The sequence below is a fragment of the Urocitellus parryii genome, chromosome 11 (genome assembly GCF_045843805.1).
Source record: "Urocitellus parryii isolate mUroPar1 chromosome 11, mUroPar1.hap1, whole genome shotgun sequence".
NCBI classification, from domain to species: Eukaryota; Metazoa; Chordata; class Mammalia; order Rodentia; family Sciuridae; genus Urocitellus; species Urocitellus parryii.
The window spans coordinates 58,519,079-58,538,961 of record NC_135541.1 but is presented as its reverse complement, the minus strand read 5'-3'; the positions used below and the strand labels follow the sequence as shown (position 1 = coordinate 58,538,961).

The window sequence follows — 19,883 nt, the reverse complement described above, 5'->3', positions numbered from 1 at the left end:
ACAAATATGCTTGAAACTCAACTGGAGAAAAAAAACCAAGTTATTACATCATTAAAGCCAACTAAAATATTTCAAGAAGGGGGTGTAGTCATGTGTCAAATTGTTTGAAAATAGTTTGTCATATAACCATACAATTTTACAATTGAAAAATACCAATTTTGTGACAGGTCACAATATCCCAAGTGATGGGTGAGCAATTTGGAAAAGTTAAATAACTGATTAAAATGATTACAGTCATTTAATATATATTGGATAGGAGGAAAACTAAAATTAAAAAAATGAATGAAGGAGGGACAGAGGTAGTATGGAAAAAGGAGGAGGGAATAGAGAGAAAGGAGGAGGAAGGGTAGGGAGGAGACTCCCTGCTTCTTCCTTAGGAAGGTACTTTTCAGTCCTTTATACCAGGCATGGTAATTAAACAGAACCTTCTAAAAAGTAAATTCAAGTAAATAATTTCAATTGACTGATATTATTTCATGAAAGACTTTAAAACCTATTTGCCAGGACTGGGGTTGTAGCTCAGTGGTAGAGCTCTTGCCTAACATATGTGAGGCAGTGGGTTTGAGTTTCAGCACCACATATAAATAAGTAAAATAAAGGCCCATTGACAACTAAAGAAAAAAAAAACATATTTTCCATTTCTACTCTTGGCACCAATTCCAGAAAAAAACAGGATACTCCCCAAAGTATGATGATTTCTGTTTAACATGCTCTAAAAGCTGAATGCTAATGGCATTTTCCAATTAGATTCCGTCTTACCATGCTTCTTCGTGCTTCAGCAAATGCCTTCTTTTCTTCCTCTATTCTCCTACGGGCTTCTTCTTCTGCTTTCCTTTTTTCATCTTCTCTCCTTTGCCTTTCCATTTCTTCAAAACTGAGTTTGAGTTTACCAGGACGGTATACTTGAAATTTTTTTTCTGTGTCTTGGTTTTCCTCATCTTCATTTACCTAAACAAAGAAACGATTCATTACTAAGAATTAAGGTTCATTAAAAATAGCAATGAACTATCAATCAAAAAGCACAGAATTAGCTGTTTTGCACAGTAGTGTTTCTATGCCCTTAATACACTTGATCAAAATCTCATTCCTTTTTAATGTCTTATACGATAAAATCTTCAATTTGGAGAAATTCCAAATAAAGATGTACTCAAGTTGAATAAAACTTCCCAATCAAATCAAGTCTTTTTAGGGGCTGGGGTTGTGGCTCAATGGTAGAGTGCCCGCCTAGCATGTATGAGGAATGGGTTCGAGCCTCACCACCACATAAATATAAAGATAGAATGTCCACCTAAAACTAAAAAAAAAAAAAAAAAAAAATCAAGACTTTAAAAAATTTTTTTTGTAGTTGTAGATGGACAGCATACCTGTATTTTATTTCTTTTCATGTGGTGCTCAGTGGCCAGTGCCTCACATGTGCTAGGCAAGTGCTCTGCCACTGAGCTACAGCCCCAGCCTCTCAAATCAAATTTTTAAATAAATAAAATGGAATATTTAAAAATGTTTGAAAGGGTCACCCTGAATATTAACTCTCCCATTGCAAGCATACGATGTGTGTTTATGTACTTAAATTGAAGTGCAAATATAACTTAACAGAGGTTTTTTTTTTTTTTTTTTTTTTTTTATACTGGGGGTTGAATTCAGGGGCACTTAACCACTGACCTACATACCCAGTCCTTTTATATTTTATTTTATTTTATTTATTTTTTTTTAAAGAGAGAGTGAGAGAGGAGAGAGAGAGAGAGAGAGAGAGAGAGAGAGAGAAATTTTTTTATTTATTTTTTAGTTCTCGGCGGACACAACATCTTTGTTGGTATGTGGTGCTGAGGATCGAACCCGGGTGGCACGCATGCCAGACGAGCGCACTACCGCTTGAGCCACATCCCCAGCCCAATATTTTATTTTAAGATAGGGTCTGGATAAGTTACTTTATTGCCTCAATATTTTTTTAATATTTATTTTTAGTTTTAGGTGGACACAATATCTTCATTTTATTTTTATGTGGTGTTGAGGATCGAGCCCAGTGCCTCATGCATGCCAGGCGAGCACGCTACCACTTGAACCACATCCCCAGCCAAATCTCAATAATTTTTTGAGGCTGGCTTTGAACTTGCCATCCTCCTGCTTCTGCCTCCTGAGTTGCTGGGATTACAGGCAGGCACCACCATGCCCAGTTTAAAGTACACATTTTGTAATTTTTATGGATTTTTTTTAATATAAACTATGGAACTTTTCCATATACTTGTCAGGTTAAAGATTATTATTTGGAACTATTTTATATAAAATTCAAGTTTCATGCCGGGTGTAGCGGCACACACCTGTAATCCCAGTGGCTCAGGAGGCTGAGGCAGGAGGATCTCAAGTTCAAAGCCAGCCTCAGCCACAGCGAGACGCTAAGCAACTCAGTGAGACCCTGTCTCTAAATAAAATACAAAATAGGGCTGGGATGTGGCTCAGTGGCCGAGTGCCCCTGAGCTCAATCCCAAGTACCCCAAATAAATAAAGAAAAAAAGAAGATTCAAGTTTCATGATTTTAATTTATTAATTTAATATTGTTATTTATTATTCAGTTAATTAGCCATTTCTATTTCTTTGTTAAGATGACTATCAATGATGTCTAAATTATATAAGTATTATGTAACTAGAATTACCCCCAAAGTAGAAACATTTTCAAATGTCTATGAAATAAAAATTTTTGCAATGTAATATTTAGATATCATTAATAAAAGCTGATCAAGAAAGATGTGGTCAAAAAAAAAAAGAAAAAAGTTTGTGGTCACTTTAAAAATTACAGATATTCCATTTTTAAATTCTTTTTGCAGGGTGAGTGTGGATATCGACTGAACTCCAGGGCACTCAACCACTGAGCCACATCCCCAGCCCTCTTTTGTATTTTATTTAGAGACAGGGTCTCACTGAGTTGCTTGGTGCCTTGTTTTTGCTGAGGCTGGTTTTGAACTTGCGATCCTTCTGCCACAGCTTCCTGTGTGGCTGGGAATACAGAGGTGCACCACCGTACCCGGCTTCCATTTTCAAATTCTTAAAATTAGATTTGAAATTTGTGTTTTTTTCTTATTTTAATTTATTTTTACTGATAAATCTATTAATACAATAATAATAATAGTTAACATTTTAAAAACACCTAGTATATGCCAAATCCTATTTTAGGTGCTTTCTAAATATTAACTCATTTAATAATTTAAGAAGGAAGCACAGCTGGGCATAGTGACCCATGCCTGTGATCCACACAAGTTGGGAGGCTGAGGCAGGAGGATCACAAGTTTGAGCCCAACTTTAACAAACTTAGTGAAACCCTGTCTCAAAATAAAAAGGACTGGGAATATTGTTTGGTGGTAAAGCACCTTTATTCAATCGCTAGTCGAAGAAAAAAAAAAAGAAGCACTATCATTTTTGCCATTTTACCAATGAACATGGGTAAGACATGGAGAGTTTAATAACATGGCCATGTTTACAGAGTTATAAGCAGTTGAGATCTAAATCCAGGCAGTCTGGCTCCAAAATCCATGCTCTTAATCACTACATCATATACACACATGCTCAAACCCTACAAACTGCATATTCCTTAGTAAAATGTTATTTCAATAAGTTCAAATATTTGAAAAGCTGGACTGAAACCAAATATACCTTTATAATTAGACCTGAAAATGTCCTGCAATCAGGCCATTAATACATTGCAGGCTGAACCAACAGATAGAGAGAAATTAGGTTCATTGAGTATTTTGCACGTTTCTATATATGTGTATTGGATAAAATGCCACCAGGTGAAAACTTGAAAACAATACAGATGAATTTTATATATAGGATATGTATACAGTCTCAAAATCAGACACTGTTTTCACAGCTCCATAAATTCGTATTATATTTAGAGACAGAGTCTCACTGAGTTGCTTAGTGCCTTACCAGTTGCTGAGGCTGGCTTTGAACTTGAGATCATCCTGCCTCAGCCTTCCAAACCACTGGGATTACAGGCATGTGCCACCAGGCCCAGCACTGTTTTCTTTTTTCAGGGATTGAATACAGGAGTGTTTTCCCACTGAGCTATATCCCCAACTCCTTTTATTTTGAGGCAGGGTCTTGCTAAATTGCTGAGGCTGGCTTCAAACTAGTGATCCTCCTGTCTCAGCTTCCCAAGTTGCTGGAATTACAGGAATGTACCATTGCATCCAGCCATGTCCTTTGATATAGAAAATCTTGAATTTGTGGTAATGAACCTAATCTAAAGCTAGTTAGTTTCTCTAATACTAAACGTAAGGTTTAAGTATATATATTTACCATTTGCCGCCTTGCTTCTTCAAAAGCACGCTTCTCCTCTTCTAAACGTTGTCTTGCTTCCTCTTCAGCTTGCTTTTTTCTGGTTTCTTGTCGTTGTCGCTCCAATTCTTCAAAAGTTAGCTTCAATTTTCCAGGAAAAAGTGATTCTTTTTTTGCCTCACTTTCCATTTCATCATCCTATGAAAACACACCTGTTAGTTACAAAATGGAATGCTGCCAACTTAACTATTTTGATATGTCCCTTAAAATAATAAAATTACCATGAGGAATGAAAGACATTTTGCTTCCTTGAGAGATCGTCGTTGTTCTTCATGTCTTATTCTTTTATCTTCTTCACACTTAATCCTTTCTTTCTCCTCCTCTTCTTTTTCTAGATCCTCAAAATTCTTTTTTATTTTTCCAGCTGTTTTGTATGATTTGACAGGTACCACTGTTATAAGTAGTGAATCGTCTCCTTCCTATTTTATAAGATAGATAATTAGCATAAAACTTCATAATAAAAATTCAGGGTTTTGGGGACTTTACCTCCATCATTGGTGAATTTCATTACATTGCCATCAGTGTTACTATAAAGAACAAAAAATTATTTTTACTAGTTATTATTAAATATGTTTCTCAATATTCACTGTGCACTGTGAGTTAATCTTATTGAAATCCATTGCTGACAAGGTTGAGAAGCATTCTATTTCCTAGAAGATAGAGTTAAATAGGTAATCAGATAAAACAGTAGTGACACTGCCTGAATTTAGCTCTCCATGCACTAATCCCACAAAAAGGTAATGAACATGTGAGTGCACTTTAAATCAATTTGATGGTGTATAGATTCAGTCTAAACACACACAAAATTATATAATTTTTCCTCACCATGCAAGTTTTAAAAATACTTAATATAATTAGTATTTAATGAGGAAAAAACCCTACAGGATATACAAGTGATTTATTAAGTGTTTTTAATATACTTTAGTATTTAATCCTATTAAAATTTTTTTGAAATTGATTTTAATTAGTTCCACTATATAATCTATTATTCCCTCTTTTTAGAAAAATAGAGAAGAGTTATAAAATATAACGCACGTCCCTAAAGTAAAATTTTTCCAATTCATGTGGCTGTGGTTTTAGGCACACCATCAGATTGTTTGATTGATTTTTAACTTTCTTTGTTAGATAAAAAGGAATTATTAAAATTTTTGTGCTTGTTGATACATGGTAATACACACTGCACTCTGTACTCGCATATGAAAACTGAAACACAAACTATCAGGAACTCTGAGGAAAGAAGACAAATAATTAAAAGAAAACTACCTTTTACAGTGTTAGTTTTCAACAATCTCAACTGTTAGTAGCGGTTCAAGAAATATATAGTCTTGGCAGAGTATCCAATACTGAAACTGAGACTTGTCCTTCTAACTATGAGAGCAAAAACATACTTTTCTTAAAAAACACTAGAGTGTTTGAAAGTGCAAAAGTATGAACTTGCTTTCATAAAACATCCTTCTTTTGTGTTTATAATAAAGAGTTAAATACAAAGTCCTTTTCATATTTTCTTAGATTACAAGAAAATTTGTGAATAAGATAATTGAAGTTGAATGTTTCATTAAAGGAAATGTCTGTTTACCTCTGATGTTGTTTCAGTTCCCGTATTGTTTATGTCCTCAATCTATATTGAATGAGAATTTCATATCATTACATTACATTGGATTTCTGCTTGTTTCCCTTAAATATAAAACTGAAAAGTAATTTAATTGTGGTTTATGGTAATTTTTCAAATTTATAACTTTTGAAATATTTTTTATATTGCTCCAAATTAGCCAAATGTCCTTTCAAAAGATGGACATCTTTTTTCAAAAGATGTCCTTTTATGGAGATTCAACCTTATACTGGCTTTTGCATTTTGAAATTTATATAAATATCAAGGAACAGCATATTAAGAAAAAATTAAGTTAAGCCTACCTTTGTAAATCTGGAAATTGAATAATGGACCAAACTCTTTTGACCTGGCTTTGAGTTTACAACCAGCAGTTATCAATTTAATTAACAATTTAAACTGACATACACAGAAAAACTACTCCATTCTCTGTTCCTGCCCCAGCAAAAGGAAAAAAAACCTATCATTAGCAATCATATAATTGTCATGATTATATTATACAACATAAACAAATGGCAAAAACACAACTGTCACAACAATAAAGTATGGTAAAACCATGTAGGCTAGTTTAGAAGGGAAAGCAATTCTGGCCATCGCGTTTTCTATATATTTTGACCAGAACTAAGTAGGAAATGGCTTCATTTAAAAAGTAGGAGCTCGCTGAGCCTGATGATGCACATCTATAATCCCAGCAACTCAAGAGGCTGAGATAGGAGGGTGCAAGTTTGACGCTAGCCTCAGCAATTTAGCAAGACCCTGTCTCAAAAAAATAAAAAGTGCTGAAGACATAGCCCAGGGGCAAAGCACCCATGAGTCGATTCCTAGTACTACAAACACACACACACACACACACACACACACACACACACACACACACGAGTGGAAGCTAAATTGATTATTACTCTTTTAAAAACATAATTAGATTAGTTTGAGGGGCAGACTAATGTACCTTGGCAAACTGAAAATTGAAAGGAGAAGGTTGATTTAAATAATGTAATGTTTGAGATTTCAGGAAAAGGAAATACAAGCAATAGGAAAATCAAAACCAATAGTAAAAATTCAAATTGTTTATTGTTTTAATTTTATTGTAAAACCAATGGGAGTGGGCAGGGGTTGTAAGCACTTGCCTAGCAAGTGTGAAGCGCTGGGTTTGATCCTCTGCACCACATAAAAATAAATAAGGGGCTGAGGTTGTAGCTCAGTGGTAGAGCACTTTCCTAGCATATATGAGGTACTGGGTTGGATTCTTAGCACCACATACAAATAAATGAAATAAAGGTTCATCAACAACTAGAAAAAAAAATCTTAAAAAAATAAATAAAGGTATTGTGTCCATCTATACCTTAAAAAATATATTTGAAAAAAAAACAATGAAAGTTTGACAGTGGTTGTTCCTCATGCAATTTAAGGGAATTTTTATTGTATTCTGGCTTACAGGTGGACATGTTAAATACCTGTTCTCTCACCTGACTTTCCTTTTCAATATTCTCTAACAAGGAATAAAGAGATTTTATTTGGATACCCAATTTCTTAAAAACTAAGTTACTAAATTATTCTGAACAAATGGTTCATTTTTTTTTTTTTTTTATGGTGCTGGAGATGGAACCCAGGGCCTATTGCATGTGAGGCAAGCACTCTACCAATGGAGCTATATCCCCAGCACCAAATGGTTCATTTTTTGAAAGTCTGTTTTTATACTTTAATAATTGAAATGGGTTATTCAGAATAATCTTATACACTACAAAAATATTTTGTTCAGAATAATTTGCTTGTTACAGAATTACTTGTTACACTGATGTCCTAAGTAAGAGTGAACATTTTATTGAATGTTTGTTATATTAAGAAAAAATATTTTTCCATATTTTACTGGTGCATTATAATTTACATACTGATGGGATTTATTGTTAAATATTTGTACATGCACACAATATAACAATATAATTGGACTAATATCACTCCCCAAGACTGTCTCCCTACTTCCCTATCTCCCAACCCTTGGTCCCTTTCCTCTACTGATCTCCCTTTGATATTTATGAGGTCCACCCCCATCTTTCTTTTCCTTCTTCCTTTCCAGCTTCCACATATGAGAGAAATATACTAAAAAATGTAAGAAAAGTCTTAATAAATCTATAATAAAATAATTAAAAAATAACTTGTCTTCAAAACAATATTGATCATGTTAGTAAACATGATTTTAAAATTATGTTAATTTCTCAATAAAAAGATTCAGAAGATATGGCAAGAAGCCAAATATGTAGCTGTAAGTGGACAACATGTCTGTATTTTATTTGTTTATTTTTATGTGGTGCTAAGGATCGAACCCAGTGCCTCACATATGCTAGGCAAGCACTCTGCCACAGAGCTACAGCCCCAGTCCCAAGAAATGCTAAATTTCTTAATCCCAAATTTGGTCTATTCTACAATCTACCCAGATCTTTCTTAGGTTATTATTTGGAGATTTCTTTTAATTTGTGCATTTCAAACCATTAACATAAGTTGTTGGTATATTCACAGAGAACAGATTTTCTGATGTTCAATTATGGTGTTGACTTTCAGAAGCCACCATTAAAAAGCTGCTTCCTATTTATTTTGCTTTGAAAGCAAACTCCTTTCTTCCCAAATCACCTTCATTTTTTTTCTTTCCTTTCTTTTGAAGATACCCTACTTCAACCAAAACTGTTCTTTTTCTAAATCGACAGACTTTAATTTTATCCATCAATGTATCATTATAGATAACCAGATAATCCCAAATCAAGATTTCCCTCAAATTCTGTCAGTCTTCATTTCTAACAATACGCAAGGCACATTCATTTTTAATTCTTTATAATATCCTAGAATCTCAGAACTGGTAATTATCTTGGCTGTCACTCATTCAGCCACCTCCCAAACTCTGGAACCCTTTTATATCATCTCTCCTCCCAAACCTGGTGTTACTGGGGTTTGAACCCAGGAGCATTCTACCTGTTAGTTATATTCCTAACACTTTTTTAAAATTTTACTTTGAGACAAGGTTTTGCTAAATTGCCTAGCCTGTCTTCCAACTTAGAATCCTCTTGCCTCAGCCTCCCCAAGTAGCTGAAATTATAGGTGTGCACCACCACACTAGGTTCCTTTTATAGCATTCTTGCATATGGATTTATACAAGTAGACTTTGTAAACAAACATTAAGACTCTTTTTGATTATCTGTACAATCTTGTACTTCTTATATTGAAAGATACATTAAATTATATCTGATTTGAGTGGAAATGTACTTAGGTTTTTAAATTAGACTTACATATTTACAAGATTTTTACTATTAATAATTTGTACCACCTACATGTCCTTAATTTAATAGGTCAAAATTTTATTAACCAAGATTCTCTTGGGCTGGGGATATAGTTCACTTGGTAGAGTGCTTGCCTTGCATTCACAAGGCTCTGGGTTCAATCCCCAGCACCACCACCAAAAAAAAAAACAAAAAAAAAAACAAAAAAACAAACTCTGACACCCTATCCACGTAGCAAGTATTTGCAATGTTTTCAAAGAAAGTATTTTCAAAAACAGTTTTTGAAAAACTACTGTCTAAATATTCCATTCTTGAAGTTGAAAGTGAGCCAGAAAGAGTATATAAAACAATCAGTGCTGTAAAATAATATAAAAGAAGAGACCATGTACATATTACTTTCTGCCAAATACCATATATTTGAATTATATATTTATTATATTTTTTATTCTTTTATTTTATAATTTATGATACTGTTAATATAATTAAAGATATATATTTATATATGCTTATAATATTATATATCTATATTATATATTTATAATAATTCTCATGTTATAATTTTATTTCCTTATAAAATTTCATTATAAAATGAATGATAATTTTTATTTACTAGAAGGGGCAATAGTAAAGCATATAACATTCTTTCTTCAGAAAAGGAGGTACAAAGTAATAAAATATAGGAAATTCCCTTTTTTTTTTTTGTACTGGGGATTGAACTCAGGGGGCACTTGGCCACTGGGCCACATCTCCAGCCATCTTTTGTATTTTATTTAGGGACAGAGTCTCACTGAGTTACTTGGTGTCCTGCTTTTGCTGAGGCTGGCTTTGAACTCCCAATCCTTCTGTCTCAGCCTCCTGAGTCACTGGGATTTCAGGCATGGCCACCATATCTGGCTCCCATTCTTTTTCATAGCATACCTAGCATATGTCATCATTTACCATTCTGTGGCTATTTTTGCCACAGAAGTGGTTATTTGCAAAATCAGAGTAAATAAATTTCTTTGATATGCAAGTTTGGCATGTTTTACTTTCAATGTACTTTTGAGAAAGTTAGTAGAAACAGAAGGAAGCATTTCAAATAGATTTAAGGTACTTATATAATTGCTTTTAAAAAGCAGCATTTAGGGGCTGAGGTTGTGGCTCAGTGGTAGTAGAATGCTTGCCTAGCAAATATGAAGTACTGGGTTCGATTCTCAGCACCACATATAAATAAATAAAATAAGGTCCATTAAAACATCTAAAAAAATTTAAAACCCAGCATTTAAAATTTTTGCTGTTGGTGGGTAGAGTTGTGGATCAGTGGCAGAGCGCTTTCCTAGCATGTGTGAGGCACTGGGTTGATTCTCAGCACCACATATAAATGACTAAAATAAAGGTCCATTGACAACTAAAAAAAAATATTTTTTTAATATTTATTTTTTAGTTGTAGTTGGACACAATATCTTTATTTATTTATTTTTATGTAGTGCTGAGAATCGAACCCAGGGCCTCGCACGTGCTAGGTGAGCACTCCACCGCTGAGCCACAATTCCAGCCCTCATTATTTTTTTTAAATGTTTTGCTATTAAAAATCCGGCATTTGTGTGTATCTGTGTGTGTGAGCGCGCACCTGATGTAAACAGGTTATGTGTGAAATTGTCTTACATCTTTGTAAAATCCTCTAATGTGTCAAGAAAAATTAGAAATGTGGACCATGTAAGGAACATGGACAGAATCATAAGATCATAACAAAAATCATCTCAATGTTTCACCTTAAAATGGCACATTCTAGGGTTGGGGATGTAGTGCTTGTTTGGAATATGTGAGACCCTGAATTAAATCCCTAGTACTAAAAAAAAAAAAGAAAAGAAAGAAAAAGAAAAGCGCATTTTACCTGTATCCTTCTAGGCATCTGATAATCAATATTTTACTTAAGATATTATTTTTAGGTTAGCTGCTATTATTAGGCTTATATTAAAATGTTTTAATTAGGCAACATACTGATTAGTCTTTCTTTATACAGTAGTTTCAGAAGAAAATACCAACTTAATATTTAGTGTATACCTGCTCAGCTCTTTTTGCTAATTCACGCTGTATTTTCCTCTTTTCTAACATATCCTGTTCAATTCTGCGTTTTCGTTCCTCCTCCATTCTCTTCCTTTGTTCCTCTTGTCTTTGTTTCTCCATTTCAGCAAATTTACCTTTAACAGTCCCTAAGAATACATTTTTTTTAAAAAATTAATACTTTGTTATGTTTCTTTCTTTTGTAATTTCTTTTACTATTTACCCCTCAAGTTTCTTACCTGTTAGCTTTGGGACATAAGCCTTTTCTACTTTAGAAGTTACCTCTTCCTCATCATCAGAAGCAAGCATCTCTTTAATCTAGATGGTCAAATAAATTAAGATAAACATGTTTAAATTAGACTAAATCATATTATAGTAGTCCTCCCTCATCTGCAGGAGATACCTTTTAAGACTCCCAATGGATTCCTGAAACTGCAGATAGTACTGAGTGCCATATATATACACATACTGTGGTTTTTACTGAATTTACACACCTATGATAAAGTTTAATATATAAGTTAGGAATAGTAAGAAATTGACAGTAATTATAAAGTTGAACAATTATAACAATATAATTAATAAAATTTATTAAAAAATTAATTATTTTTTTCTGGAATTTTCCATTTAATATTTTCAGGCTGGTTGACTTTAGATAACTGAAACAGTGGAAAGCAAACCTGCAGATAAGGAGAGACTACTCTCTATGTAGAGTTTAAATTAGCTTACAAACATATTAAAGTATTTTAATTATAATCAATATGAAATGTAACTACGAATAATAAGTAAAATGTAAATTTAAAAGATGAAAATTAATATTTGCATAGAATAAAATAAAATAAAATAAAGTAACCTCCTGCTTTCTCCTGTTCCATTCTCTCTCTCTAATATATTGTTCTTTTCTTCTTTGCTTTTCGTCTCTAGATCTCCTTTGATTTCTTTCTTCCCTGGCTTTCTGCATGGCTTCAAACTTATCCTTTACATCACCCTTGCCAAGTTTTGGCACATAGGATTTTGGGACAGGTTTAGACGAAGAAAGCAGAATCTTCGTTAGAAGAAAATAAAGAGAAGAAAGTTTAAAAAACAAAAGATAGGAAGAAATTAGGTAAAGATAAGAATAAGCAATATAAAAAATACTTATTGAAACAGAAAATAGAAATGAGTTTTAAAACCTTCTTTGCATTATCATAACCTGATTAGATACTATCTACAAATTAAGTATAAAAATGAAATTATAGAAAATATGAGATACATTTTATTAATATAAATATTCATTAATGTAAATTCTATCCATATAAACTGCCTTAGTAAAGAAGCTCCATTTGTGTGTACCGATCTACATAAGCTGAAGGTCAGTAAAATATAAATATCAAATACTGAAGCCAAATGAGAAGCAACCTGTATTTTATTATCCTATTCCATTAATAAAAATTCAGATTTAGCCCAGCGGGGTGGTGCTCAGGAGGCTGAAGTAGGAGGATCATGGATTCAAAGCCAGCTTCAGCAACTCAGTGAGATCCTGTCTCTAAATAAAATATAAAAAAAGGGCTGGGGGGCTGGAGTTGTAGCTCAGCAGCAGAGCGCTTGCCTCGCATGTGTGAGGCACTGGGTTCGATTCTCAGCACCACATATAAGTAAGTAAATAAAATAAAGGTCTATAAACAACTAAAAAAATATTTAAAAAAAAAAAGAAAAAAAGAAAGAAAGAAAGGGGCTGGGATATGGTTCAGTGTGTAAGTACCCCTGGGTTCAAGCCCCAGTACCAGAAAAAAAAAAATCAGATTTGACATCTCTTGCTTAAAAGTTACCAAGACTAATTTCAGTAAATTAGATGAAAATGAAGAAAAGGCAGAAGTTCAAGCTTTAAAGTTTAAAACTTAAATCATGTATCATATTCCTGCTGTTTTCCATCTTTTTATTTTTTAATTTTTGAGACTTACCTCGGCTTTTTGGGAAATATCATTCATGTTTGCTCAGTTTGGTTTTGCGTTGATACAGCTTTGTATATTTTTGCACCTGTAAAACATTTGAATATTGTACAATAATTTTATTTTTAATCTGTTATGTATTTTTATAAGTAGAAATAGCATATCATTTTTCCCTCAAAAAATGCATGCTAGTACTGAGTTGTGATAACCTTCAACATCTTTTCTCAAGAATCAGGGTAAGTAAAATACAAGGTGTATGGTATTAAAAAAAATCCCAGAAAGTTAATAAAATAGCTTGGTGAACATATCAAGCACGCTTGAAAAATTTGTATTCTATAATTATTTAGTGTATTATTCTATAAATATTAAATCGATTAAGATGACTGGTCATGTAGATATATTCTTCAATATAAAGAATTTTTTATTATTCTTTTTAATTACACCATTTTTGTTTCATGTAATTTCAGGTTCTTTGAAACATGTACCCATTATGATTGCAATATTTTCTTTTAGAATTGATCCTTTAGTTAGTATCAAATTTCCCTCTTCCTTGTGTTGAATTTAACTGATATTAAAATAACCACACCAACTTTTTCAGCTTTACAGTTTGCATTGTGCATAATTTTCTATTTTACTTTCAACCTATTTATGTTTTTATATGTAAAGTTTATCTCTTAATTGGACTTTGGATTTTGCTTTAAAAATAATTCTGTTATCTTTTTTATGTAAAGTTTATCTCTTAATTGGACTTCGGATTTTGCTTTAAAAATAATTCTGTTATCTTTTTTTTTTTTTTTTTTGAGATGGGGTCTTACTATATTGTCCAGGCTGATCTCAAACTCCTGGGCTTACGTAATTCTCCTGTATCAGCCTTCTGAGTAACTGGATTACAGAGAGGCCTGCATACTAGGTTCAGGAAGCTTTCCTTGAATCTGCTTGGTGCTAGGTCTATGTTAGGACTAGAGATACAAAAAAAAAAGGCAACATGGTTTCTCTATCTTGTTCTGTATATTCTACTTTAAATGAACATAATAATCATGGTTTATGTGTGTCCAGCAATATTTATTTTATATATATTATATATATATATATATATATATATATATATATATATATATATATATATATCATAAAACTGCTGCGTGTGATGGTGCCCACTTGTAATCCCAGCAGATTTTATTTATTTATTTGTTTATTTATTTATTTATAAGAGAGAGTGAGAGAGGGGAGAGAGAGAGAGAGAGAGAGAGAGAGAGAGAGAGAGAGAATTTTTAATATTTATTTTTTAGTTCTCAGCGGACACAACATCTTTGTTTGTACATGGTGCTGAGGATCGAACCCGGGCCGCACGCATGCCAGGCGTGCGCGCCACAGCTTGAGCCACATCCCCAGCCCCATTATTTATTTATTTATATATAGACAGGGTCTTCCTATGATGTCCAGGCTGGTCTCAAACTCCTAGGCTCAAGTGACTGGCCACAGCTTTCTAAGTAGGTGGGACTACAGACGCTCACCACCATGTCTGGCTATTTTATTTTTTGATAGGCTTTATTTTTTTAGAGCAGCTTAGATTCATAGCAAAATTGAGTGCAAATTACAAATATTCCCCAAATATACCTATCCCCACACATGGACAGCCTCCCTATCTCCCATTTGTTAAACTATATTGACACCAGAGTCCACTGTTTACATTATGGTTCACTCCTAGTGTATATCTTATGGTTTGGCATGAATCCACCCTTATAGTAGCATACCAAATAGTTTCACTGTTCTAATAATCTTCTGTGCTCTACCCACACATACTCCCTCTTCCCCATAGCAACCTCTGCTGTTTTTACAGTCTCTTTAGTTTTGCCTTTTCCAGAATGTCATATAGTTAAAACTATTGTATTTTACAGTTTGACATCTGCTGCTGCTGCTTTTTCTTTTTCTTCTTTTTTTTGGAGTGGTGGAAGAGGTTGTGGTGCTGGAGGTCAAACCCACCGTGTCTCACATTCCAAAACCGTTTTTTCCCTTGCAGCCCTGTGATTTAACTCAGGGCCTCACACGTGCTAGGCAAGTGTGCTACCATTTAGCTACATCCTTCTCCTCTCATATTGATTTCTTTTTTTTAATATTTATTTTTTAGTTGTATTTGGACACAATACCTTTATTTCACTTATTTATTTTTATGTGGTGCTGAGGATCGAACCCAGGGTCTCGCATGTGCGAGGTGAGCGCTCTACTCCTGAGCCACAACCCCAGCCCTCATATTGATTTCTATCACTGAGTAATATGCATTTAAGTTTCCACTATGATTTTCATGACTTGATAGTTCTTTTTTCATTATTTTTAGTTGTAGATGGACATAATAACTTTATTTTATTTATTTATTTTTATGAGGATCAAATGCAATGTCTTATATGTATTAAGCAGGCGCTCTATATTCTTGTCTGGATGTACCATTTTATTTATCCATCTTTCTACTGAACAGCATTTTAGTTGCTTCTAAATTTTGGCAATAATAAATAAAATGAAAATTCATGTTGCCCTACATCCTTACTCATGCTTCAGGTTCTAAGTGTTCTGGATTTCAACCATTCTAATAGTGCAGAATGGAATCTCATTGTCATTTTAGTTGGCATCTTTCTGATGACATGCATGTTAAGCATTTTTTCATATCCTTATTTGCAATTTGTGTATTTTCTTTAGTGGGTCTCCGTAAGGTTTTTGGCTGATTTTTTTTAAAGTCAGGCTGTGTTCTTATTGTTGAGTCTGAAGAGTTCTTTGTATACTTTGGATAACAGTCTTTTCTCGGATATATCTTTTGCAAATATTTTCTCCCAGTCTATACAATAGTTACATGATGACATGAAGTGAGGTGAATAATGTATACATTATGATGCAATATTAAGCTACTACTTCTCTCTTTCTCTCTGATGATTCATTCTTCACATAGTAGAAATTTAAAATTTTACAGAAGTCCAGCTTATTGGTTCTTTCTTTCACAGATTGTACCTTTGGAATTATATCTAAAAAGACAATACCAAACTGGAGGTCATCTAGACTTGCCTATGTAATTATCTTCTAGGGCTGTTTTTTTTTTTTTTTTTTTTTTTTTGGTACCGAGGATTGAACTCAGGGGCACTTACCACTGGGCCACATCTCCAGTCCTATTTTGTGTTTTATTTAGAGACAGGGTCTCACTGAGTTGCTTAGCACCTCACTTTTGCTGAGGCTGGCTTTGAACTTGCAATACTCCTGCCTCAGCTTCCCAAGCTGTTGGGATTATAGATATGTGCTATCACACCCACCTTCTTCTAAGGGTTTTATAGTTCTGTGTTTTACATCTATTTTGAGTTAAGTTTTGTGAAGGATATAAGGTCTGTGGCCAGATTCATTTTTTTTGCATGTGGATATCCAGTTGTTCCAGCACCATTTATAGAAAAGACAGTCTTTTCTCCACTGTATTGCTTTTTATCCTTTGTCAAAGATAAGTCAAATATATTTATGTAGGTCTATTTCTGAAAATTTTATTCTGTCCAAAGATCTATTTGTATATTGTTTCATCAATGCCATACTGTCTTGGTTACTGTGGCTTTATAGTTCAACATTTCCCCCTTACCTGCTGTTTTACCTTCCACAGTTTCAGTTATCCATAGTCAACCACCATCTGAACATATTAAATGGAAAATTCCAGAAATAAATAACTTATAACTTTTAAATTGTATGTCATTCTGAGTAGCATGATGAAATCTTGCGCTGTCCTACTGCATTCTGCTCAAGATATGAATCATTCTTTTGTCCAGCATATCCACAGTATATATACATTACACTACCATTTGTTAATCACTCAGTAGCTGTCTGGATTATCACATCGACTATTGCAGTATCTCAGTGCTTGTGTTCAAGTTACCCTTGTGTAGTAGCCCAATGCTGCATCACAATGCCTACATTATTCACCTCATTTCATCTCACCATGTAGGCATCATATCTCACATCATCACAAGAAGGGAAGTAAAGAACAATAAGCGAATTTGAAAGAGACCCAATTCACATAACTTTTTTTTACAGTATATTATTATCATCATTCAGTTTATTATTTGTTATCATTGTTAGCCTCTTATAGTGTCTAACATAAATTAAGCTATATCACAGATATATATGTAAAGGAAAAACCATACTGTGTATAAGGTTCAGTACTATCTGTGGTCTCAGAGATCTGCTCGGGTCTTGGAGCATATCCCTTGCAGATAAGAAGAGACTACTGTATAACTTTAAGTCCAGTGATATCAGTCCTATAGCTTTGTTGTTCTCCTTAAAGACTATGTTAGAGCTGGATGCTGTCATACATGCCTATAATCTGAAGATTTGGGAGGTGGAGGCAGGAGGATTGCAAGTTCAAGACCAACCTCAGCAAATTAGTGAGATCCTGTCTCAAAAAAAAAAAAATCTAAAAAAGGACAGAACATGTGGCTCAGTGGCAAAGTGTCCTTGGGTTCAATCCCAGTATCACACACACACACACACACAAAAAAAAAAAAAAAAAAAAAAAAGATTGTGTTGATTATTTTGGATCTTTCCCCTCTCTACATAAACCATAGAATCAGTTGGTCAATGTCCACAAAATATCTTGCTAGGAGGCCCATCCCCTTGGGCCTCTTATAGTGTCCTATGCTAGAGCCAACTGTGACCCCGAACCATTGCTTGGCCTCTGTGTCTGTAGGCTGCTGGAACTGAAGTGTGTTGCACAGCGGAGAAAAAAATTAACTGCTAGGATTTTTATTGAGATTGCATTGAATCTGTAGACAGATTTGTACTTTTCAATGTGCAGGTCTTCCACATCTTTCTGTCAAATTTCTCCATAAACTAACATTGGTCGATGCTACTTGTATTAGTCCATTTTTAATCACTGTGACAAAATACCTGAAGCTGGGTATTAAAAAAGAAACTTATTTAGCTTATAGTTGTGGAGGCTGAAAGTCCAAGATCTGGTGGCCACACTGGTTCTGTCTCTGGTGAGGTCCTAATAGTAGATGGTATCATGGCAGAAGCACTTATAAGAGTGAGAGATAACATCACAAGACAGGAAGCCAGTGAGCAATTCAAGGATCAGGTTTAGGCTTTTAAATAACCTACTCTGCCAAAAATAACTCAGGGTCCCATGAGAACTATTAATCCTTTTTTTTTAGGGCATACTCCCAATGACCTAAGGACCTCCCAATTGGCCCCAATACATCACCTCTACCACATCACTGAGGACCAAGCCTCTAACACAAGAACATTCTTTTGACAAACCACATTGAAACCACTGCACTACAATAAATGCTTTTTAAAAAATTTCAATGGTGATTGTTGCTAATATATAGAACTACATTTTTTGTATTGTGATATTATATACTGAAACCCTACTAAAGTAGTTCACTTATTTGTGTTTTTTTTTTTTTTTTGTAGATTCCATCAGATTTTCTACATACACAGATAATCACATCACTTGTGAGCACAGTTCATCTTTTTTCCCTGGCTTTCTGTTTCCTACTAGTCTTTCTACATATCACTTCATAATGCTTTCTCTTCCAGACAGACACTATCACTCAGAACTCTCCCTCTCTTAGATCAGTCAACTAGGGACTGTACCTTGAACATAATAGATGTCAAAAATGTTGCTCAGTGCGGTAACACAAGCCTGGAATCCCAGTGCCTGAGGCTGCTGAGGCAGGAGAATATTGAGTTACAAGCCAGCCTCAGAAAAAGCGATGTGCTAAGCAACTCAGGGAGACCCTGTCTCTAAATAAAATACAAAATAGGGCTGGGGATGTGGCTCAGGGGTTGAGTCCCTTGAGTTCAATCTCCAGCATCCCCCCTCCAAAAAAAAAACAAACAATGTAAATGATCATAATTATATTGGTAAAATGTATATTATGAAAAAAATCAAAATAAATGGCATATGCAGTTTCAATCATTGTCATGAATTTTCACAAACTCTCTCTTTAGTATCTAAAAGACTTCTATCTGTACTTAGGTTTTTAGGTTTATCTGGTGTGTGTGTGTGTGTGTGTGTGTGTGTATTTTTTTTTTTTTTTGTGCTGGGAATTGAACCCCAGGCCTTATACAAGCTAGACAAACCTCTACCACTGAGCTAAATCCCCAGTCCTAGTATATACATTTTAAAAATTATAATATTCAACATCTTAGATGTATCAGCCAAATCTACTTTCTTTTCCTTTTTATTATGGAAATTTTCAGACATGCAAAATTAAAGAGACTACTCTAATAAACACTCATATATCCATCACCAAGCTTCAACAATAATCAGCTTTCTCCACTGTCTTAAGCAATACAAAATGTTTCATTTGTTTTATGCAACACTTATTTCAGCGCAATATATCTTTAAAGATGCCTTAAATCATACTTTATATTCTAGCTGTTCCTACCACATCCTAGGCTATAATATGAGGTGCATCCTCCTATCCATTCAGAATTATGTCCCCACCAGTGCCTTCCATTTTCTCTTGAAATGACTTTAGTGTAACCATTTACTTAAAGTTGAAGCCAGGTGCAGTGGCATTTGCCTGTAATTCCAGCAGCTCAGGAGACTGACACAGGAGGTGAAGTTATAGGTATGACTCAGTAACTTAGCAAGACCCTAAGCAACTTATTGGGACTCTGTCTAAAAAATTTTAAAAAGGGTTGGGGATGTAGATCAGTAGTAAATTGCAACTAGGTGAAATCCCC

The 19,883-nt window shown here is 34.0% G+C and overlaps 1 protein-coding gene and 1 non-coding gene across 3 annotated transcripts in view; one reads left to right on the top strand and one right to left on the bottom strand.

The window, feature by feature from the left end:
- Positions 1 to 19,883, bottom strand: part of Nexn (nexilin F-actin binding protein) — a 43,997-nt gene that overhangs the window by 11,959 nt on the left and 12,155 nt on the right. Inside the window, exons 2-9 of one of the 2 annotated variants that reach the window (XM_026409241.2) lie at positions 13,182 to 13,257; positions 12,095 to 12,286; positions 11,484 to 11,562; positions 11,245 to 11,393; positions 5,906 to 5,947; positions 4,551 to 4,748; positions 4,291 to 4,467; positions 760 to 948 (exon numbers count right to left, since the gene is read on the bottom strand). In XM_026409241.2, the coding sequence (XP_026265026.2) occupies positions 760 to 948; positions 4,291 to 4,467; positions 4,551 to 4,748; positions 5,906 to 5,947; positions 11,245 to 11,393; positions 11,484 to 11,562; positions 12,095 to 12,286; positions 13,182 to 13,208 (1,053 nt within the window). In that variant the 5' untranslated portion in view covers positions 13,209 to 13,257. The remainder of the gene's footprint in view (positions 1 to 759; positions 949 to 4,290; positions 4,468 to 4,550; positions 4,749 to 5,905; positions 5,948 to 11,244; positions 11,394 to 11,483; positions 11,563 to 12,094; positions 12,287 to 13,181; positions 13,258 to 19,883) is intronic. The other variant, XM_026409248.2, reaches the window with a different exon arrangement.
- Positions 17,772 to 17,904, top strand: LOC113197809 (small nucleolar RNA SNORA42/SNORA80 family). The gene has a single exon (XR_003302755.2). It is a non-coding gene; the product is annotated as a small nucleolar RNA SNORA42/SNORA80 family (small nucleolar RNA).